The 21429-nt window shown below is 47.4% G+C and overlaps 13 protein-coding genes across 13 annotated transcripts; 6 read left to right on the top strand and 7 right to left on the bottom strand.

Annotated features, from left to right (window-relative positions):
• N7478_006709 (uncharacterized protein) lies at positions 1–1165 on the bottom strand (the record flags this gene model as incomplete). The annotated part of the gene is made up of 5 exons (XM_056922923.1): positions 1–272; positions 351–642; positions 697–772; positions 834–1071; positions 1132–1165. 5 exons carry the CDS (start codon positions 1163–1165, stop codon positions 1–3), a joined length of 912 nt encoding a protein of 303 aa, XP_056780960.1.
• Positions 1166–1645: 480 nt separating this feature from the next.
• On the bottom strand, positions 1646–2179 carry N7478_006708 (uncharacterized protein; the record flags this gene model as incomplete). The annotated part of the gene is made up of 1 exon (XM_056922922.1): positions 1646–2179. The coding sequence occupies one exon, from the start codon at positions 2177–2179 to the stop codon at positions 1646–1648; it is 534 nt and encodes a 177-aa protein (XP_056780959.1).
• Positions 2180–2224: 45 nt separating this feature from the next.
• On the bottom strand, positions 2225–2908 carry N7478_006707 (uncharacterized protein; the record flags this gene model as incomplete). The annotated part of the gene is made up of 1 exon (XM_056922921.1): positions 2225–2908. One exon carries the CDS (start codon positions 2906–2908, stop codon positions 2225–2227), a length of 684 nt encoding a protein of 227 aa, XP_056780958.1.
• Positions 2909–4022: 1114 nt separating this feature from the next.
• N7478_006706 (uncharacterized protein) lies at positions 4023–5087 on the top strand (the record flags this gene model as incomplete). Its single annotated transcript, XM_056922920.1, has 2 exons — positions 4023–4185; positions 4696–5087. 2 exons carry the CDS (start codon positions 4023–4025, stop codon positions 5085–5087), a joined length of 555 nt encoding a protein of 184 aa, XP_056780957.1.
• A 431-nt stretch (positions 5088–5518) lies between these two features.
• On the top strand, positions 5519–6513 carry N7478_006705 (TIM-barrel enzyme family protein; the record flags this gene model as incomplete). Its single annotated transcript, XM_056922919.1, has 3 exons — positions 5519–5606; positions 5680–5825; positions 5905–6513. The coding sequence occupies 3 exons, from the start codon at positions 5519–5521 to the stop codon at positions 6511–6513; spliced, it is 843 nt and encodes a 280-aa protein (XP_056780956.1).
• Positions 6514–6793: 280 nt separating this feature from the next.
• N7478_006704 (SDR family NAD(P)-dependent oxidoreductase) lies at positions 6794–7745 on the top strand (the record flags this gene model as incomplete). Its single annotated transcript, XM_056922918.1, has 2 exons — positions 6794–6854; positions 6913–7745. 2 exons carry the CDS (start codon positions 6794–6796, stop codon positions 7743–7745), a joined length of 894 nt encoding a protein of 297 aa, XP_056780955.1.
• A 202-nt stretch (positions 7746–7947) lies between these two features.
• N7478_006703 (uncharacterized protein) lies at positions 7948–9838 on the bottom strand (the record flags this gene model as incomplete). Its single annotated transcript, XM_056922917.1, has 6 exons — positions 7948–8166; positions 8216–8450; positions 8627–8727; positions 8779–9042; positions 9103–9421; positions 9705–9838. 6 exons carry the CDS (start codon positions 9836–9838, stop codon positions 7948–7950), a joined length of 1272 nt encoding a protein of 423 aa, XP_056780954.1.
• A 404-nt stretch (positions 9839–10242) lies between these two features.
• N7478_006702 (M20 family metallopeptidase) lies at positions 10243–11684 on the bottom strand (the record flags this gene model as incomplete). Its single annotated transcript, XM_056922916.1, has 4 exons — positions 10243–10457; positions 10517–10656; positions 10716–11530; positions 11592–11684. The coding sequence occupies 4 exons, from the start codon at positions 11682–11684 to the stop codon at positions 10243–10245; spliced, it is 1263 nt and encodes a 420-aa protein (XP_056780953.1).
• Positions 11685–12333: 649 nt separating this feature from the next.
• Positions 12334–14179, top strand: N7478_006701 (uncharacterized protein; the record flags this gene model as incomplete). Its single annotated transcript, XM_056922915.1, has 3 exons — positions 12334–12393; positions 12474–13652; positions 13721–14179. The coding sequence occupies 3 exons, from the start codon at positions 12334–12336 to the stop codon at positions 14177–14179; spliced, it is 1698 nt and encodes a 565-aa protein (XP_056780952.1).
• Positions 14180–14307: 128 nt separating this feature from the next.
• N7478_006700 (purine-cytosine permease family protein) lies at positions 14308–15972 on the bottom strand (the record flags this gene model as incomplete). The annotated part of the gene is made up of 3 exons (XM_056922914.1): positions 14308–15211; positions 15260–15483; positions 15553–15972. 3 exons carry the CDS (start codon positions 15970–15972, stop codon positions 14308–14310), a joined length of 1548 nt encoding a protein of 515 aa, XP_056780951.1.
• A 922-nt stretch (positions 15973–16894) lies between these two features.
• Positions 16895–17539, top strand: N7478_006699 (GNAT family N-acetyltransferase; the record flags this gene model as incomplete). Its single annotated transcript, XM_056922913.1, has 1 exon — positions 16895–17539. One exon carries the CDS (start codon positions 16895–16897, stop codon positions 17537–17539), a length of 645 nt encoding a protein of 214 aa, XP_056780950.1.
• A 63-nt stretch (positions 17540–17602) lies between these two features.
• Positions 17603–18675, bottom strand: N7478_006698 (oxidase ustYa family protein; the record flags this gene model as incomplete). The annotated part of the gene is made up of 5 exons (XM_056922912.1): positions 17603–17853; positions 17900–18020; positions 18050–18180; positions 18247–18344; positions 18431–18675. The coding sequence occupies 5 exons, from the start codon at positions 18673–18675 to the stop codon at positions 17603–17605; spliced, it is 846 nt and encodes a 281-aa protein (XP_056780949.1).
• Positions 18676–19687: 1012 nt separating this feature from the next.
• Positions 19688–21403, top strand: N7478_006697 (uncharacterized protein; the record flags this gene model as incomplete). Its single annotated transcript, XM_056922911.1, has 1 exon — positions 19688–21403. One exon carries the CDS (start codon positions 19688–19690, stop codon positions 21401–21403), a length of 1716 nt encoding a protein of 571 aa, XP_056780948.1.
• Positions 21404–21429: the final 26 nt, after the last annotated feature.

Below are 21429 nucleotides of genomic sequence, written 5' to 3'. Positions count from 1 at the left end.
CTATGCTTTACCAGCCCAAGCCTCTACCAAAAATTCCTCAACTGAAGTAAACTTATATCCAAGCAGTTGATTCCATTCATCTGAGACCTTGAAGCACCCAGCAGACATCCCCAGCAACATGCCTGAAACCACGCTTTGTGAGAGCGTCTCGCTCACGAACTCAGGGGGTATCGCAGGATGACTGACTTTCGGTATCCAAGATGCCGACCATTCCTTTCTCTGTAAATCCTGTAGCTTCACCGTCTCGACCTGGAATGGCTCGCCACCGGGGCCTAAGTCGATGCCATATGGGCCTTGAACATTTTAGTACTCAAATTTCTATGCATCGATCATGCCGGATATTGACATACTGCGGATTCTCTGCCCAAGGGCAATCAATTGCTGCAGGGACAAATCAGTGCCTTTGACGCCTCCAACAACAGGCCATTTGCCTTCGAAGCTAACAGCCCGAGCAACAACCTGTGCAAGGTCTTGCACCTTTGTGAGCGTGATATAGATTTTATCGTAGTTTTCTGGCACAATGAACCGTCGGTTATTAAAATCGAATGGAAGTTCGGTCTGGTGGAGATGATCTGCAGATTTGAAGGGATGCGTGAGATAATTCATAAACAACCCTGGTTGAAACAAGGTATACTCGAGGACCTGGAAATATTGGTTAGAATGAGTTGCATAAGTGAGTGTGTTTTAGTGACTTACTGTATGCTCCCTATTCAGTTCTTCCAGATATTGCCGGGTCTCGTCTTTGAAGGCATACCAGGGCATATATTCCAGACTAGATCTACATGGAGTCAAATATAGTCCGCGATATGGTGAATCAAATATGAAATACTGACGTAGCCCATTCGCTAGGTGCAAATCGCTTTACGCCCGCTCGAACAGCAGCATCGATGAGGTTCTTCTGTGTCGTACTCGACGGATCGTCTGTTATAACGATGAATGATAGCAAAGTATGGACTTCTTGAAGAGCTTGCTCTAATTGTTTCGGGTCCTGGTAGTTTATTTGTTTTCTGGATAGGACTACAACATCATGGCCATGAGAAATAATAGCATCTGTGACCTCACGCGCAACGCCTGTATGATAATCAGTGAAGTGATGCCGTAAAAGGGATTGAGGTACTAATAACGACTTACTACTGGTGCCACCTGCAACTGCAACTTTGACCATTATAGTAGAATTCGAGGAGCAGAATACTTTGAGAGCGAAACAGCTTACTTGAGTCCACTGCCTTTTTGAAAAAAAAAATCACTACGTCCTTGGAGATTTGATTTATATAAATCACGACCTGCAGGGGACTGGGGGCCTAAGGCGTCCAATGAAAGTGGGGCTATCAGATAATGGTAGGAACAAATATTCTGAAAAGTTAGCCGAAGATATTATGTTTCCAGAAATGCAGCAAAAAAACCCAGTGATGTACGGGCATGCTCCCCTGTAGATCAGTTGGCTTCCCTTCGGCTCACGTCTTATGGGGGTTTCTATGCCAGGAATTCTACTCTGGTATCCTCACACTGTTACATTGCTATACCGGGTCTGATTGGCGTAGTTTAAATAATGTGCATATGTTAACCGACTTATCAACTGTACAGAGTATATTGATGATTTATAGATTGAGAGGTATTGAGGTTGTGGGGCACAGCAATGGCAGGCTTAGGCCGTTCCGAGCTTCTCATCGTTCTCGAACCCAGTGTAGCTGAAGCCGGCGTACTCGGCGCCAATGTCGTCACTGCTGCCGTTGAGGGTCTGGTACAGCACATAGGTCTGATAGTCAAGCAGGAAGGATGAGCTGTTCGCAAGGGAAAACGACAGTTTAGCCCTATCGATGGCATCGTCGAGTTGGGTGTAGTTGGCCTGGTTGACCCACTCCTTGGTGGACGACACGTTGTGGCCGTTGGTGCTGATGGTCACGCTGGCTAGCTCGGCTTGGGCCTGGGAGATAGCCTTGGTGAGGAAGGTGCGCGAGTTGCTGTCACTCATCATGCCGACGGGGGGCGCCATACTCGGTGGTGTTGGATGTGGGCACGAGCCAGAGGCTGACGTTGAGGCCAGCGGCTGAGTCGTTGGTGAACTTGAAGAACTTTTGGGCGTTAGTGAACTCGCCGGGTCGGTTAGAGATGAACAGGTTGTCGCGGGAAAAGCGCATTGCGTCGTCGTAGAGGACGCCGCTGATGTCGTAGGACTCATGATCGGCGCCTGTAACAAAGAGGCCGACAACCTCCTGGGCGCGCTTCATGGCCCAGCCCTTGGCGCTGTGTCAAAATTGCTGGCGGAGATAGCAGGGCCGGCGCCGCTGAAAAGGTCGGCGTTGAAGATAGTGCCTTCCCAGCGCGTCTTGTTGGGGACGTCGATATTGCCGCGGTAGACTGAGTAAGTACCGTTGGTGTTCTTAGTGATGGTGTCGACGGTCACACCCTCAAGGTAGTCGGCATCGATGAGATCGGTGTAGCCATCGCCATTGGTGTCCCAGAAGCGTACCTCGAGGCCGGCAACGATATTTGTCACCACAGACAAGGCGGCAGCATTGTAACTGCTGGCCTGGGTTTCAGCCTTGTAACCACCCCACCAGCTGGCGGCGGTAGTGTTGTAATACAGCCAGGGCACTTGATTAACCAGATAGCCGTCGTTTAAGCATGGATTTACCTTTTTGAAGGCGGACTCGGTGCCTGGGATGGCCCACAGGTTGATGTAGAATTTGCTGTCGGCGATAACGGCCTCGACGCCCTTGAGGGCGCTCCCTTGCTTAAAGTACTTGTCGTACTGGGTGGCGGTGATGTTGGCGGCATCGTTCCCCATGTCGAGCACGACGGTGCGGAGCAGCGTACTGCTGGTCTGATCGCCCGAGTAGGCGGTGCCGCAGGTAGCGAGGCCAGTGGCGGGCAGCATCGCTAGGACTGAGGCGTTGGCAAGTCTCATGTTGGCGACTGGTTGAAGAGCAAACCTAGAGGAGAAGCGCGATGAAAACTAGTGTCGGCTGAAAGAGCAAAGTTGGTCAAGATGTGAAAACGGCGTACAACTTTATACTCCTTCCTTATCACCGATGACGAATCCCATATAGTTGGAATCCGACCTGGATGAGGCGGGGGGGCTGGCCCCGTGTAGATCCCATTTTCCCCTTTCCTTCACATCTTCCCCAAGGAATCCTCATTTATTGCACGGATAAAACTTTAAGCACTTGAGTCTTAGCGATCTCACTATCAGGATGCAGCTAACAGAGCTCAAGTGCTTGGACAGAAATCCTTCCTTGCAACCGAGGGGTATGGTAGTAGGGAAGCTGAAGCTGAAGTGGTTGTTCGGACTGCCACGGAGATTCCGTCTGGCTATATACTTTCAAGGTTCTGCAGTTAGTGAAACACTAATTAGTAGTGGTAAAGGAGTAATTCCTGGGGTGATATACTCGAATGCAGCCAGTTTGAGATTCAACTCCACTCCACTAGTCTATAAGGGGTTTAACCTCCGCAATGGGATCCACAACTCTAAGGTTCTCCTGCAAATTCCCGGGTCAAGGGAAACAGAACAACTGTATAAAATAAACTCAGTGCCCTCATAAGCATTTGAGAGGGTGTATTGGTAACCCCCGCTTGATTGGTGTTTGTGGGGGATACTCACTGGCAACGTTTTCAAAGCAGAAATTTCTAGCCAATCCCCAGGTATTTAAGAGCCCTAAGCTCCCTCTAGAACCATCCTTTGTTCCCTTATCCTCTATTCTCTCAAATTATATTCATGGAGGGGGAAATATCTAACAATCATTGTACACCAGGGCATATCTATATGACACCTACCAATGGGCACGCACCTGGGCAGTAGCAGGTCTGTGCAACCTCAGAGGCACCACGTGATGTGTGGGAGGAGGCATAGTATACTAATCGCCCCCCATCACCCTTCTATCACAAGTCTGACGAACTATATAGTATCCATAGAAAGTAACCTAAAGTCTTTCATTAAAGCAGGTTCTCTGAAAAACAGCCAGCTCGTATGGATGATCCCGATGCGATTGGCCGATTTGTGCCGATAGATTATACGATCTTATATGGACCTGTCCTACCGTGCTAGCAAGACCTTTCCTAAATATGACCTCGAGCGCTTTTGGCCTGCAAACTTCGAGAGCGACAGTAGCCTCTGTAAGGAGACCCTACCATTCGGTCCCGCCCCTCTTATCTGGGTGAATGCACAGGCCTCGTCCCCCGTTTGGCGTAACAAGTACGCGTTCTTCCAAGGTTCTCTCATCTTCCTTTCCATTTCTCTCTTCTACATTTACTTATCCACCACCATTTCACCAACTCATCCCACAAAGGTGATCTTTCTTTTTTTCATTTATATCTTACTCATCTTTCTTATCCATGGCGGAACCGGAACCGAATTCCATCATCGCTGGGCCACTTGAGCTGCTGGACTCACGGGTCCAGCAGCTCTAGAAGCAGAGACTCGGTGATAGCAACATAGTCATCTTTGAGCTCAAAGAAGGGTGATATTACCGTATGCTCTACGTGAGAGTGACGTAGGGCCAGTGCCAGAAATACCATGTTTTGACAGTCGAGTCTCCGCCTCCGAGAAGGAGCTTCCGTTGCCTATAAGAGTGCCCAGGATATTCTCGATCATCTTGCAGAAGTTTTCGACGACCCCAACAGAAGAGAGCTAGAGCTCTTTAGAATAGATTTAATACTCATATGAGCCACTTCATGTAGTGGTTTGAATCTTGCTAGTTATATATGGGCTGACAATCTGTGGGATTCTCGACTGGAAACTGGCTCAATTTGCACCACGCTGGTACGGGTGTGCCCCGCCAGCCTGGCTCTGGGACGAGCAATGGACAGCCTCAAGCGACGAGCGGTTTGAACCTCGCCAACCGATCGACGAAGAACGTCGACAGGCAAAGCAGGCCTTTGACAAGGCGGTGGGCCCGTGTTTTACCAAGCTGGCATATCAGCCGCAATATCGCCTGGCACGACAGGTGGTCCATCTTGTGGACATGGGTATTCGTAGGAACCCTGCGGAGTTGGAGGCATTGGAAATGTTAGAGAAGGGCTGGAAGGACTGGCGCACTCCATATTCTCCGGAGTGGAAATTATCGAAGAACCAGGATTCCCAACGCTAGAGAAGAATTGGAAGATGTGGCGATCGTTGATACGAAACTAGACCCAGTGTACAATAGCTTTGATTACATTGTCATCAAATGAACAGCACTGGCTATTTCGATATGAGAATTGTTAGATAACTTCTCCTTCTTAGCGCTTTCCCTCTCCCTTCTCCTTCTTCTCGCTATTTTTCTTTTCGCAGTGCTGCTATGCTTAAGTACTGTAGGAGCTAGGAACTTATGAATGATGTGGGGCACTTACGCAGTGAGGGGTAGAAATTAACCCGATACATAAGATCAATAGCAACGTCATTCCAACATTACGTCCGAAAGTTCTTCCTTTGCGGTTAAGCAAGTTACAAGGCTGTTTCATAGACAAGACTTTTTGGATTTGTTCTTTGTCATTTTAATGACAACCTGAAAAACATAATTCTGTATTTCATCGCATCGTAATGCCTCGTCCAACCAACCGAGCCGAAGTTCTCTCGCGATTTCGCAAAACAATCGCCGATGGCTCAATTATTGTTGGAGCTGGCGCTGGTAAGAAATAAAAATCTACTCGCTTCGCCACAACTACACTGCGAGAGAAAGCGCCTACTAACTCCTTATCTAGGGATTGGCCTGTCCGCCAAAGCAGTCGAGGCCGGCGGCGCCGATCTAATCCTCATCTACAACTCGGGTCGGTTCCGTATGGCTGGCCACGGCTCTCTAGCCGGATTGATGCCCTACTCAGATGCCAATAAGGTCGTTGTCGAAATGGTATGTAGCCGCGAGTGCTGCGAAACATTCTTTCAGAACCAATCACCTGCTATCCCCAGACTGACATCTTAAACCACAGGCTCAAGAGGTCCTCCCCGTTGTGCAAAATGCGCCCGTCCTGGCTGGCGTGTGTGGAACTGATCCATTCCGCGAGATGCCCTCTTTCCTCGCAGAGCTCAAAAGACTAGGTCTAGTGGGTGTGCAAAACTTCCCAACGGTCGGACTTATAGATGGCCAGTTTCGACAGAATCTCGAAGAAACAGGGATGGGATACGATCGCGAGGTGGAAATGATTGCTGAAGCTCATCGGCAAGATCTAGTCACAACGCCTTACGTTTTCAGTAAGGAGGACGCGATCAAGATGGCGCGGGCGGGCGCGGATGTTGTTGTCGCGCATGCGGGACTCACGACGTCAGGCTCGATCGGTGCACTTAGCGGTCGGTCGCTGGAAGATTGTGTGACATTCGTACAGGAGATTCGGGATGCTGCAGCGGGTGTTAACCCCCATATCCTGGTTTTATGTCACGGGGGCCCAATTGCGCGACCGGCAGATGCGGAATTTATCCTTTCTAGGACTGTGGGTGTGCATGGCTTCTTCGGGGCGAGTAGTATGGAGCGGTTACCGGTGGAGATCGCTATCAAGGAGAACGCGGAAGAATTCAAGCGATTGAAGCCGCGGTTGGAGTGAACTCGAGACGGGAGACATTGACTGTTGATTGTTGATTGGTGAAATTATATGGAGAAGCGTAATTAGCCGGGTTTCCGTTTTTCTGTTCGATCGGGCAATTCGCCCCCGCGCAGTTGTGGATCTGCGGGGAATTTTGATGATATCGTCGGTTAAATTGGCGGAGTACAAAGTAGCACAATCTGGTCAATTCATTCCGTTCAATTCAAGTTTTCTTTCTCTCCCTCTTTACTCCTCTCTAAATTCCTTGATCCACACATTATACCCATTGGAACCCTCAAAAATGGCCAACACAAATCGCGTCCTCGAGGGCAAACTCGGTATCGTAACTGGTGGATCGCGGGGTAAGTCCGCCATTTTCTTTTAACAACAAACTCGAATGCACCTAACAACAAGCCCTAGGAATTGGCGAGGCTATTGCGCGCAATCTTGCTTCAAAGGGCGTCTCACTCATCCTCAACTTCACATCCGAGTCCTCACGCGGTCTGACAAATGAGCTGTGCGCCTCGCTATCCGCAACCCACGGTGTTCGTTGCGAGAGTGTCCAGGCCGATCTAGGCAAGCCCGAAGAGGCCGTAAAGGCAATTCTCGGAGTTGCACAAGAAAAATTTGGATCTTCGGGAAAGCTCCAGATTGATATCCTCATCAACAATGCTGGAGTTTCCGCAGACCGAAACCTGAACGACGCAAAGGGTCCTATCGACGCCGAAAACTTCAACTGGCACTACACAATCAACGTTCTCGCTCCATTACTCCTCACTCAAGCTGTCGCTCCTTTCCTCCCTACCGACCGAAGCGGTCGCATTGTCAACATTTCGAGTGTCTCTTCCTCTTTGGGCTTCGTTGGCCAATCGGTTTATGGTGGCACCAAGGCGGCGCTGGAGTCTATGACACGTACTTGGGCTCGTGAGCTCGCTGATAAAGCCACTGTTAATGCTGTGAACCCTGGTCCGGTTATTGGAGATATGTATTTCCTGGCTGGCGAGGACTTTTGGAAGGATATTCAGGGCTTTGTGGATAACACACCGGGAAGCAAGCTGGATGAGAGTGACCCGGACACTATGAGTCGGATTAAGGAGTCGCAAGTCCAGATTATCAAGGAGAAGATGGGTGGGCGGAGACCTGCTTTCACTAGTGAGGTTGCTGGGACTGTGTGTATGTTGTGTACACCTGATGCCCAGTGGACCACAGGGAGCGTGGTTTGTGCCAACGGTGGCATGAGAATGACTGTTTAAACAACGAGCAGGCGTTAATGAATTAATAATTCTGCACCAAATAAAACGAATTCAGTCTTAAATTTCAGTCGCATGATTGATGTCATTCTGTAGTCGAGCCTCAAATTTCTAGTGGCTCTATACCCCTGTGGCCTTTGTGCCTATCTTGTTCTCGTACGTCCAAGACTAGCTAAAAACATTTGTACGAAGGCATATAAACCGATTAATACACATATCGAAACTGCCCATTATTCCTGTCTGTAAGATCTTGCAGCATGCTTTGTGTACCACCTTCAGCTTCCTTGCCAGGGTCTGAACCAGAAGTGTCTGACCTAGTTTCAATCCTGTCCCTTCGGTTATTCTCTCGTTTAAAATAGACCAACAACAGGAGGCTATCAAAAACGCAAACAGCGAGACAAATTATGATGGCTAGAAATCCACTCTGTAAATGTGTTAGTACAGTATCCCTTCACGGATACAGTCGATTTTACCTGATATTTTGGCGCCTCCTTAGCAAAAAAGAGTTGTGGCCCCACAATGTTTCCTGCGCAATACATAATAAAAAAGATGGAGCTAATTGTGGCTCGTTTGGTAAATCCACCGACATTAGAACTGATCATTGCCATTGATACTGGCATGGAGGCAGAGTATACACCCATGAAAAGTAGACCAGCATAGCGAGCCGCGATGTTTGGTCCCGCGTATACAAGAGCACTTCCTAGAATACTTTTTATATGGAGTTAGATTGACTCGGCGATGATAATTATCAAAAATAATACCTTATCAAAAACATGACAACCATTACAATGCACCGGCTATGGCGAACTTTGGATGACACCGCACCCCTTGAACAATGTTAGTTATTATCTTCCCTTGGAATCCATATTAACGAAACTACTTACGATAAAAGGACAAAGAAGCATACAATGATGCCTCCTGGGAGACCCAGCAGTAGAGTATGAAAGGTATTGAATCCAAAACCTTTCAAAACAAGACCATTGAACTGTTCTAATTAGTAATCGGAACAACTTGGAAATGAGAGGATATTGCATACCGTGGTGAAACCTCCATTGGCAATATTTACAGAAAACATGAGTATAGCGAGTAGCCAGGTCTGAACGTCGGTGAATGCCTCGAATATCTGCTGGCGGTCAATGTGAGTATTTTTGTATCCGGTTTTATTATCCTTAAGTCGTTCCATGGCAATCATTCGCTCTTCCTCAGTAAGGAAGCTTGCATTGGATGGTGAGTCAGGTAAGCGTAGAAGCATCACAATTCCAAAAAGAAACGTAATGATACCAAAGACGATAAAAAGCCACTAAAGCGAGCTGCTTATTAGAATATGACGCCTGCATCAGAAGATCAAGGTTCATATTACCTGCCAAGCTTCAAGTTTGCTTTTGATGTGTATGATACCAGCAGCAATGAGATTGCCAAAGACGAGGGAGAGAGAATTTCCACAGAACCATATACCCGATCGCAGAGGCTGCTCGGAGGTACGGTACCAAAGCGATGTGAGGAGGGTGAAACCAGGGGAGAGACTAGCTTCGGTGCATCCAAGAAAGAAACGAGTTACCATAAATGTTGCAAAGCTTTTCGTTGCTGCATGACATGCCAGTATAACTGCCCATAGCATGAAGTTAATTGCGAGATATTTTCCGAGGGGAAATTTCACCATTAATAAGGAAGCTGGATAGCTGTTATGGCCAACATTAAAGTAGTTAGTAAGTGGAAGGTTATTCTTGAGAAGAGATAATAGACATACGAGAAGAAGAGGTATCCAAAGTAAAATATTCCAGAGGTCCAACTATACTGTGAGCCTACCAGGTGAAGGTCTTGCTGGATTCCCATAAGAGCACTATAGTTGAGAGTTTGTTTGTCTAAAAATGCCATCAGGTAGGCAAAGACCATGATCGGGAGAATCCTTGAAGAGCAATATGTGTCAGTATACCTCATATGAGACTGGTCTTTGGTACTAACATGAAATCGATTTTTCGAACAAGCTTTTTCTCTGCCTCAGGAGAGAATTGAAATGGCTGTAGTTGCTCAAGTGCTCCATTGTCGAGACTCTGACCATCATATCCATGGGACTTTTTGCTTATTGTTTTTTCCATGGTTGTAATTGTTGTGCCTTGAGAGACTAGCATGAAAATGCAGGAAATTGAATGTTTTATATTGTAGAGATAAGAGAGGATTGCCATTAAATTCCGAGATAGTACATGTGTCTCACTACTCCTGTCTCCGACTATCGCCGCTAGTTGATATTAATTCGCATAGAGATATAGTTTCCCCGCAATCTTGGCTGTGGTAGCTTGATAAGGTTCTACTAGGCGAGTATTATGCTCGGCTACACGCTATTGGCTGTCTCGGCACAGGGCCAGACAGGGCCATGACAAGATAGCGAAGAAACTCAATCGATGCACACCTAACATGCCATATTTCATCATAATTGGACAGTATTTCAGATATGTACTATCACTTATGATAACAGTTCAAATGTAGCTATTGGATTTCCTTATCACTCGCGTGCAAAATCACTTTTAACTTTCTCGGCAAACTCATCGTCGACCAACACTTGGCACGCGACCACAGCCATACCTGCTGCACATGCAATGGCCCTTTCGTGTCCCTCCGATGAACCAGCCCCGCTAGTGAATTGAGGCGTATGGTTAACTCCGTCGACCGGAATGCAAAATAGTCCATGGAAACCGGGCACAGCATAAGATACGTTTCCTAGTCATAGTATTAGTTAAGGCCTAGAGGTAGATGAACTAGCGCACAATAATACTCACCCATATCGGTAGATGCACCAGCAAGAGCACCTTTTCGCTCTGAGTTATCAAGCAAGGTGTGATGGCCCATCGCTCTCATTGCTGAAACATAACTTTCACAAATAGGCATATTAGACTTTAGATCATCGTAGCTGGGTCCCCTGGAATCATCTTCGTTAGTTTCATTCATGAAGAGAACACCAAGGGCTTGCAAACATACCAAGTATACTCAAGTGTACATCCCGTGGCAGTAGCAGCAGCTTCAAAGCATTTGAGAACCTTCTCAGTCAAAGGTTTGAGGGTCTTCTTAGTTGGTGATCTTATATAATAATCTACAGTCGCAGACATGGGTATAATATTCGGGCGATCGCCTCCATTCTTGATGACTCCGTGAATCTTCTGAGAAGGAAGAATCTGCTGCCGGAGCATAGAAATATTCACATAGGCCGAAACAACGGCATCAAGTGCATTTATTCCTTCCCAAGGAGCCGCTGCAGCATGAGCAGGCTTGCCAGTAAATGTCACCTGGACTTTATCATTGGCCAGAAAGCCTCCCTCGACGACAGTTGCTATGCTCAGCAAGTCAGGGCTTGCTGGCGTCATTGGAATAGGGTGAACCATGAGACATGCGTCCACATCTTTGTATGCGCCACTGTTAATAAGCTTTACTTTACCACCACCAGATTCCTCTGCTGGGGTACCAAGTAGTCGAACGGTAAAGCCTCGGATGGCCGAGGATTGAGATTGAGCCTGGGCTTTCATCGCTTCACAGGTAGCGATAAATGCAGCTATAGAGCTAGTCGCGATCAAGTTATGACCACAAGCGTGACCGATACCAGGCAGAGCATCGTATTCAGCATTGAATGCCACTACACGCCCTCCTTCGCCAAAAGTATACTCAACTTCAAGGGCGGTCTCGACTCCATAAGCTTTCCTCTGGACTTTGTATCCATCAGACTTGAGGCTGTCAAATAGTTCACAAATATTGTCATGAGCTTGGTATTCCTCATATGCAAGCTCTGGGTTAGACCAGATCTATAGTAACGCGTCAGTATGTATCCATGCCTGTGATAAGGAAACCACATTTAAATCCCACTTTTTGGTTGATATCTCTCAATTGTGAATCATATCGGCCAAGTGACTCCTGCACGGCATCAAGAAACACTCTCTGGGCCTCGGGTATATGCATCTTGTCTGATTTGATTGGCTTTAATTTGTAACTTGATAGGATTTCATCCTGAAAAACGCCCACGAACGGAACTTCCCCTCAATTTTATAAGCCGAAGACTCGGACACACGAAAGATCCGACCATTACCGCGATAACGATATAGAAGCGATAAACCTTGGGTATTATTCATAGATCCCAAATGGACTCTCCCTCGGCAACGCATCGAGTTTCTTAATCCGCTGGGATTTGGCGATACAACCAATCGGCAAAGTCTAGTTTTCTCCACTCGGCAGATAAGCCCATGTTCTGCCCCCCGGGACCTCCACTTTTACCTTCTGCATATAATTTTCTCCTCCATTCAATTCATCCTTCCCCCCGCCTATAGGCCCGCATAGCATATTTTCATAAGCTAACTACCCCAGACTCGGGTGCTGGTCTCTAAACGAGCGGGTCAGGGTCTTACAGGCTTAGATGTAGCCGCGACGGCGAAGAAGCTCGGCAATATGCATCAGTCGGGCAAGACACGTTCCCGCACAGGTAAGGATCCACATCTGTCTCGTTTTCAACGTGTCACCATTTTTCTTCGCTAGCAGGGGGGGGTGCTGATAGGCTAGAGAATAGGTTGTCGGACGTGTCGTGTTCGAAAAGTAAAATGTGATGAAGAGAAACATGTGGTGCCAGGGCAAGAAAATCCGCAGTGCAAAAGATGCAAGTCTGCACGTATCCAATGTGAGTGGAAGGGCGGGCCTATTCCGCGCAAACCGCCAATAAACTCGGCATCAACGAGAAAAGGTCGCGAGGAGCCACAGCCACCGGAGTGCGCCGAGCCGAGCAAGGCAAATCCTAAAATACGCAAATCATCACCCTCCCAGCCACATTCTAGTCCGACCCAGACACCCTTGCTTCCTTTACAGCGGTTCGATGGGAGTAATAGCGACCAAAGCGTAACAGCAGCCAACTCCTTGACTCTTTCCGCGTTTGATCGAGATTGTCTCATCTATCTTCAAGATTCGACATTGGTGGTTCTTCTAGGCAAGCATTGGCCATGGTCTGCTGTTTCTTATACATATCACAAAATCGCTGTGAAGGAGCCGATGGTCATGAGTATGATGCTTGCCAGTACAGCTAAAGAAATCCATCGATCACGCCTTTATGACCAAGATGTCTTACCAATTCCTTCCTCGAATACTGAGACATGTGCACCAGATGGATCAATGCACTACGGTCGAGCTCTTGCGAGTCTACGTCACGCTCTGAAACAAGATGTCAAGTCTCCACATAAAATCGAAGCTATTTTTATCACACTTTGGCTTATGATCGACTATGAGAATCGGTTTGGCAGTGGAGCATCTGCAATCAACATCCATATTCGAGGAATTGAAACTATTCTGCATAATCACATTGTACCTTTACTCCAATATCAAGCGTCGGGGCCTGACAAAAACGTCCAATCTCAGCTACCTTCGTCGCCAGCAATCACCCCCGATGGGTTCTCGCCTCGACAGGTGTCCCCAGAAACTCAATCGGATAATACGTCATTGAATACAAAGGCAACCCCGCCGATGCTCTATTCAAATCCAAATTCACTGGACACTTTACGTCGGACTTCTGTACCTCTCTTCCTCCTTTGGACCTTATATTTCTTTACCCCGGCTGCTCTTTTCTTTGGTCCTGGAACGGGCCGACTAGACACGGATATTTTCCAGTTCTTCTTGGGTGAAGATGATACCGGACGTGGGCCCTTGGATCTACCCGAGCTATACAGAATCAGCAGACAGTCCCCTGCTCGCTTCTGGGGTGATATGTACCCCATGTCTGCCCAACTAGATGACTTGGAGAATCAGCCGGGTCTTGCATTGTATCACCGAAGCCACGTTTTACAATTTAAAATCACTGAATTGTTCAAGCGTGGCCCTCCAGCTGAAAATACTGTTGGTTCAATCTCACCATATCAACATCTCATTCATGAAATAAATAGACTATCTGTGGTATGTTATACTTGACTCTTCAAATGCCTCTTAATCAAATATTGGTAGTAAATCTAACGCGGTTTCAGGAATACGATACCCTCCTCACCTCTGCGAAGAGCTCATCATCTTGTGAATCAATCGGAAGCGATCGACGGGTCATGGAAACGGTTTACTGGGCAAGCATCACATTTTACAGCACAATGATCTACTTCCATCTTTGTTTCCAAGAAGTTTTGAATAAGGGATCTAGCACCCAGATCCATGGCAGCTTTATGACGCTCAGTACTGCCGTTTCTCACGTCCTGGAATTGAGTCTCAAGCTTCATCGCAGCCGACCACGTCTTATGGTCCGAATAACATGGCCGTTGTTTATCGCTGGCATTGCAACGTCTGATCGCATATATCAAGACTGGGTTTCGATCCGGTTACGAGAGCTGAGTCGATATGGTCAAAATTATGGACGAATCAGCAAGAGATTTGACGAAATTATTCAAGGTGGTCACCCTTATGTATATGAACGACAGGGCCATTTCTTGAGCTGTTAAATAGGAATAACGAACATCATGGACATAATGAATGCAAATATCATAGCTGATCAAACAGCATCAAATTTTCCATATAGACAATGATTATTTACTTAGAATGATATCTACACATTGATGATATCGTCAAATCACCGATCGAACTTCTTCAGCTCCACCCAACGCAAGGGGGGATAAACCAGCATCGCCCACGAAACTCCCACCCAAATACCCAAGTCCGTCCCGTAAGCACCAACCATCTTCGCAATTGGCCCAATATACCAGATCTGATCCATACAGACAATCGCACCCGCCCATCCAATCAGAAAAGCAAGCAACGCAGCAATCCCAACGGGCAACTTAGACGGGTCCGCCCACGCATCCCAGTCAAAGCCCCTCACCCGACGAAACAGCACATGTTCTTCGACCGCAATCATCAGGTAAATAGTAACCCAGTACCCCATAAGCGAGAGGAAATTATCAAATATATCATATAAATGATTCCGACCACCCAGCGCACAAGCAGTATAAATAACAACGCCAACGCAAGACCAGAACCATCGTGGTAATCTAGCGAGATGACGACCCATAATCTGGAATCCGAGTGAAGCGGAGTAAGTGCCTGGAATATTATTCGCAATGAGACCGAGTGCAACCAGGACGCCCATGAATTTCCCGAATCCGCCTAGGCCATTGTAGCCTGCTAGGATTAGGGCTCCGGATGAGGTGTCGTAGGCTGTTGCCCATTCTGTTTGGGTGGTTGTTCCTGATGCGAGGCCTACGCCCATCAGGTTTGCGAACGTTAGAGCTAGTCCGACGCCTAGGAAGGTCATGAGGAAGGTCTTCCATTTTGATGTTGTGGGTGGGAAGTAGACGAAGAAGTCTGCGCCGGCGGGGGCCCAGGCTACTGAGGCGGAGAGACAGAGAGAGAAGAATGAGAGGCGGTTCCCGATTATTGTTTCAGGTGACCCGGTTGATGTGATTGAGGTGTTGAATTTGGGACCTGCGCTGCCGACTAGGACAAAGATGGCGATGAATTGGGGGAGCCAGGCCCATCTGTGACGAGTTAGTGGGATGTTGCAGATAGATCAGAACTAGTCTTACCTCTCGTATATATGGAAGATTCTCATTCCGAATAAGACGACCGCCCAGGTTATAATGGCGATGATGATAATGCCTACAACGACGGACATTGACCCCCCTGAAACAGCGGATAGAACCTGTCCACCGACTAGGCAGTCGATCATCCCGTATCCCAGCATGATGATGATATTAAGTAGACATGCGATTTTGCTCGGATAGTAGCCCATGAAATACCGAGCAACAACCTAATTGACTCATCAGTACACCATGATCTAAAAGAAAATCAGATGATAGAAAAATGCGACATTTCATACCATTGTTCGATTTCCACTTGCAGGTCCGAAAGTACCCATATAAGCGACGCCTGCAGCTCCCAGCAAAGCCCCAAAAGTAGCGCAAAGAGCCGAGTCGACAAACCCAAGCCCATAGCTGATTGGACCCAGCATACCAACAGCCATATTATTGGCCGTAATATTGGTACTAAACCACAATAGAGTCATTTGCATATAATCTGCAGCTTTAATATCATGTCTCTCCTCAACAGGTACGCGTTCAATGCCGCGAGTTTCGAATATTTTCCACGAGATCAAACGCGCATTCAAGCGGCTGAAAACTCCCCCGCCCGCAGAAGAATCTATCTTTTCGTGGTCATTTTTGGCTATATCCTCTGGTGTCTGGACGGCGACTGCTGGGGATTGGAGGCCCTTCTCCTCATCCACGGGGCTGTGGGACATGGTTCCTCCTGTTTAGGAGGTGACTGGATGTCTGTCTATGCCGAGTGGAAAAATTGTTGGCGAGAATCCACCGGGATCTTATCAGGTCTTTACTATTGCTTGGCTTTGATTAAGTGGCGGCCCCACTTTAGCCAATCTTACGATAAGGAGTGGAGAAACAGGCACAAGAAGCTGGTAAATGGTGATGATGGTGACTTTACTGAGGAGAACATGTTGATTTGCAGAAATATGATATCTAGAGAAGAAGTGGAAGACTTAACTTACAATTCCTTCAAATGTTGCGAGCTCCAGGGCTTAGATAGGAGAGGCCTGGGGTATCACCTGATATCCCCCATCGTACTACTAGATCCATTGTTCTTAGCTATAAGGTTCTAACGATGACATTTTCTCCAGGACATTTAATAATATCTTATCTTCTTTTGAAAAATGAATTGGTCATTTTAAATTATTTTTTATAATGCAGTTTAAGGCTTCGATATTGCCCAGGTGATCCATTTTCATCTGGAGTGGGCCTGGAGATCATGATGCGGATAAATATGTTCAAGTTGATCTCGTGATTGCTACTAATATTTAGGTCCGCACTTCATGCTATATTAGGTATGGAGCACCCAAAGAAATCGATCTAAAAAAAGCCCTGGAGGTGAACCCAGCCACTTAGAATCTATCTAAACAATTCGAAGGTCATAGATGCCGACATTTCTTTGATAACAAGCGCAATAAGGTAACATCGTTCTTTCAAAAATCCCTAGCTTGGAACTCCGAACTCCGTTGAATGAGTCAATTCGAGTCAGAGACAGTCATTTCTGTCTAGCCACAAGGTAGGTTATAGAATCAATGGTATATTGACTGATAAGAAAAGGAATATTTAAAGAGATAAATATTCCCCAAATATTGGTTTGTTCTCATCTCTCAAACACACAAGATGTCCACACAAGCAAAATCCCCGTTCCCTGCGGGGTTCACTATCACAACTCCGAGATTACGCATCATCCCCCTCGACCCCGGAAACCAAGAACACTGCGAATTCCTAGTTCACCTATGGGGTACTGAGCTTTTTACCAAACACCTTGGTCCATCAGGCATTAATGATGCCGCAACCGCCAAGAAATTCATCAGCAACCGCGTGCTGGCAGACTACGAACGCAATAAACATGGTCTTTTCCTGGTGCTGCTATACAATGAGGAGACCAAACAAACTACTCCGATTGGAACGGCCTCGCTTATGAAAGGTGCACCACCGGGCGCGCATTATTTGCTTCCAGATGTCGGATTCGTTACTTTGCCTGAGCTGAATGGGAAGGGTTACGCGACCGAGGCGACAAAGGGACTGATTGAATACGCGACAAAAGATCTGGGAATAGATGGGGTTTTTGGATTTACTGGCCCGGACAACATTGCTAGTCGGAGAGTTCTTGAGAAGGCTGGGCTGGAGTTCAGAGGCATTGCGGAGTTAGTTGTGTTCGGGAGATTAAGTGCGATCTATACTTTGCCAGGGATGAGCCAAGACTTGAGTGTTTACGGTTTAAGTGAAGAAATTCAGAAAGAGGAAGTAGCGGCAGATAAATGAGATAAATGAAATACATTAAGTTCTTGTCTTCATATTCGTCTTCGTCAACCATAACTTCATTCTTCATGGCATTTCCTGGTATATCGTGTCGCCTGGCATGGGAGCTAGGAAGTCGGTAGGTAGATCCTCTGGTAGTTGATTGATCTGGGCCCAGCGACGAATCTTTTCGAAATTTTTACATTTATGCTGGCTGCTGAAGTCATGATATGGCTCTGGGTTGTCCGGGTAGATCCAGACTTGACCCAATAGTCCGGTATCCACTGTACACATGAGTTGCTGTCGAAGAACATCTAGACAATGGGCTTTGTAGACGACTTGTTAGCTTCATAAAATTTATCGTGGTACTGTTTGAATGCATACAAACATGGTATCTTAGAATTTGGTCGTTGTTGCTGAAAGTACCGCCACCTTGAGAATGGTAATAGTCATGGTTGTAGTAAAGCGACTGCCGCAGAAGATTCTGTTCAAAATCAGACGATGACTTAAGAGTATGAGACAGATAGTTATTACCAGACACTGTAAATGATGTAGGCCTTCAACAGTAGCCGGATATCCTCCTCCATATCTTGGCTTGATCTTGACTTGGTCCGGGGCGAGACCAGACTCCTCTGCATCTTTTGAAGTAACTCGAACCGATCGATCTATGACCACAAAAGCATGTCAGAAGGTGGAGACTTTTAATTGAACCCACAGATCTCTCGACTTACAGTTGATTCCCAGGGAATCCCATGCAGCATCCACTTCCGGGCTTGCATCTTGACGGAAAATATTCTCTTTGACTAGCGAACCATTGAAGGACTGCAATCTGTATTCCACTTTCACATCTTCCAAGATAGGAGCTACGCATTTCAATTAGTAGAATAGCCTCTTGAGACTAGTAGTTGTGCTAACTCACAATATTGGGAAATATGTTGACTACAGAGTCCGTTCAGGTCACCTCTCCAAAAGAATCCGAACAAAGCACCAGCCATGAAGATTATGTAAAGACCAAGCACCCATAGGAGAAGAATTGTATAGGTGCTATAAGAGTTGCCTTCATCATCACCAATCCAAAGCATCCCCTCCTCTTCTGCTAGCAAGCGCTCTTCGCACTCATTATCCGAGTCTTTCACGCTAGGGATTTTGTCTGCGAACATGGTGGCTCTCTCCCAAAAACAGGAAAAGAGAAGCAATCAGTCAAATAATAATCGTCAACAAAAGCACAGGGAAAAAGAAGATGGCAGATTAGACTAAGAATCGCCTATGAGGTTCCAGATAGAGATTGATCGTGTCTTCCAAATTTCACCATCAGACCGCCAGTCCAACCGCATGTGGTACTTTCCAAGCCTTTAGCTTTTACTATTGCCCCTCACTCATAAGTTACTATTCAAAGATAGATCAAGATGATGAAATGTCTCCCCTGCATGTCTTACACGTTTTGTGGTCCCATGATTATCTAGGGATCGTGGGGCATGGGAGCTCGGAAAGCTATGCCAAGGGGCTGGAGCCGCCAATACTCCATTGTTAAGCAGCATAGAGTCAATGGCGTACGCAATGACTTGTCAAATGAGGTGGATCTGCACGTCCGAACCCCGGATAGCCCTCTGGAATGAGATTTAGCCCCTTCCGGAGCGATCGGCGCGACTAGCACGCTACTGCTGCAGATCACGATGCGAGGTTCATCATGCAAACTCTAAGCGTGGAATATAGTAAGACATCCAATGCGAGGGCAGCATTTACTATATGGCGCATAACAATACATTTTCTCTTGGTGTTTTGAAGTCATCATGCATTTTCTTTTTGGTCGCTGGTTTCGTATCCCCGCAAGGCAGAATGATTGTGGACTACACGTTCAGCCCGGTCCCTTGCAGTACTGTTCCCAGCTCCAGCCAAACTCAATGATCTGATCTACGAACCGAGCTCAGACATTATCATCAAAGATGGAGAAGAGCTACTTGGAGCTTTGAGTCAAATACGTAATCGAAGCTCAAGAGCTCATCTTGGCTCGAATATAAATACATCGATAGAAGATCGTCTTTGGTTCTCATCTCATCAAGCAAAAACATCTTTAAAAAAGAACAAAAATATCTTTACGCTTTACGTTTACGATTTCTTTACAATTTATCTCTCTATTACGAATATCTTACGATTACAATTACGATTTTCAATATGCGCTACTCTCTGATTAACGGTCTTCTCATGTTGGCTATCTCGCCATTGACCTCTCTCGCCCTCCCGGTCGACCCCAATGATCAGTCTGGTGTTTGGGACCCAAGTGGCCAATACCGAAAAGGTCATTATGTGAACGGTCAATTCATTCCCGACGCTGGCTCCGAATACAACAATGGCCAGTGGAACAACGGCCAAAGCCAGAACGGTCAATACAACAACGGCCAGTGGAACAATGGTCAATACCAGAATGGTCAATATAACAATGACGAGAACAACAATGGAGAATATAACAACGGAGAGTATAACAACGGCGAGAGCACCTACCAGCGCCGTGGTCTGATTGAGCGCCCCTTCGGCAACGCCCGCCACCACGTTGGTGTTCCCGGCGTCGGCGTCCCTGGTGTTAATGTTCCTGGCATCCATGCCCGCACCTGGCCTTTCACTAACAATAACAACAACAACAACGGTCAATGGAACAACCAGAACAACCAGCAGGGTGGATGGACCGACGCTAACGGCCAGTGGCACTCAAACAACAACCAGAATGGCTGGACTGATGCCAATGGTCAGTGGCAGTCCAACAACAACCAGAATGGCTGGACCGATGCCAACGGACAGTGGCATGCCAATGCTAAGCGTGGTTTTCCTGGAGTCCCCGGCGTTCCTGGCGTTCCTGGCATCCCTGCCGTCCCTGGTGTCCCCAACGCTGGTGCTGCCAACCTCGGTGCTGGTACCCCCGGTGTCCCCGGAGCCCCTGGTGCTCCCGCCGCTGGAACTGGCGCTGGTAACCCCGGTGCTTTGAATGGAGCCACCGGTACCACCGGTACAAACAGACTGAACAACCCTGCTACTCAATCCGAGGGAGTCAATGGTCTTCACGCCCGCTGGAACCGCCCAGATGACTACAACAACAACGGTTACAACGATGAGTACAACAATGACTACAACAACAACAACAATTACAACAACAACGGCGAGAATGAGAGTGAGCGTGAACGCGAGCGCGAGCAAGACCGCGAGGAGGACCGCCAGGATGCCCACGACGCCACTCAGGCCGCTACCTCTGTCATCTCTAACTTGAAGGCCCGCTACATCCCTGATGAGTACAACGACAACTACGACTACAGCGATGATGGTAACCGTCGCCACCACCACGAGACTGCGAAGGAGCGCGAAGAAGACCGCAAGGATGCCGCTGATATCACTGGCTCCGTCCTTGGAAATCTGAAGGCCCGCTACATCCCTGATGAGTACAACGACAACTACGACTACAGCGATGATGGCAACCGTCACCACCACCACGAGACTGCGAAGGAGCGCGAAGAAGACCGCAAGGATGCCGCTGATATCACTGGCTCCGTCCTTGGAAACCTGAAGGCCCGCAACGTCCCCGGTGAGCAGTACGGCAACGATGTTTACCGCAACGAGAACCAGGATGGCGAGCGTGAGCACAACGGACTCCAGGGTACCGCTACCGAGGCTCTCGATGCTGCTCCTTCCGTTGTTACCAAGCGCTGGTGGCCTTTCCACCACTGGAACAACAACAACGATAACAGCAACAACAACAACAACAACAACAACAACAACAATGACAACTACGGATACCAGGACAAGTGCAAGAACGGTGACTGGAACGACCGCTCCGGCTGGGACTGCCGCCACGACTGGGATGCCAACCGTCAGGCTACCCCCACTCCCCGTGTTTGGGCTTAGACGAAAGTTTAGATGTGAAGGTGGAT

Source organism: Penicillium angulare (assembly GCF_028827245.1).
Source record: "Penicillium angulare strain IBT 27051 chromosome Unknown utg000004l_segment0_segment0, whole genome shotgun sequence".
Taxonomy (NCBI): Eukaryota; Fungi; Ascomycota; class Eurotiomycetes; order Eurotiales; family Aspergillaceae; genus Penicillium; species Penicillium angulare.
The sequence above is the reverse complement of the archived record's forward strand: the minus strand, read 5'-3'. Positions and strand labels throughout refer to the sequence as shown.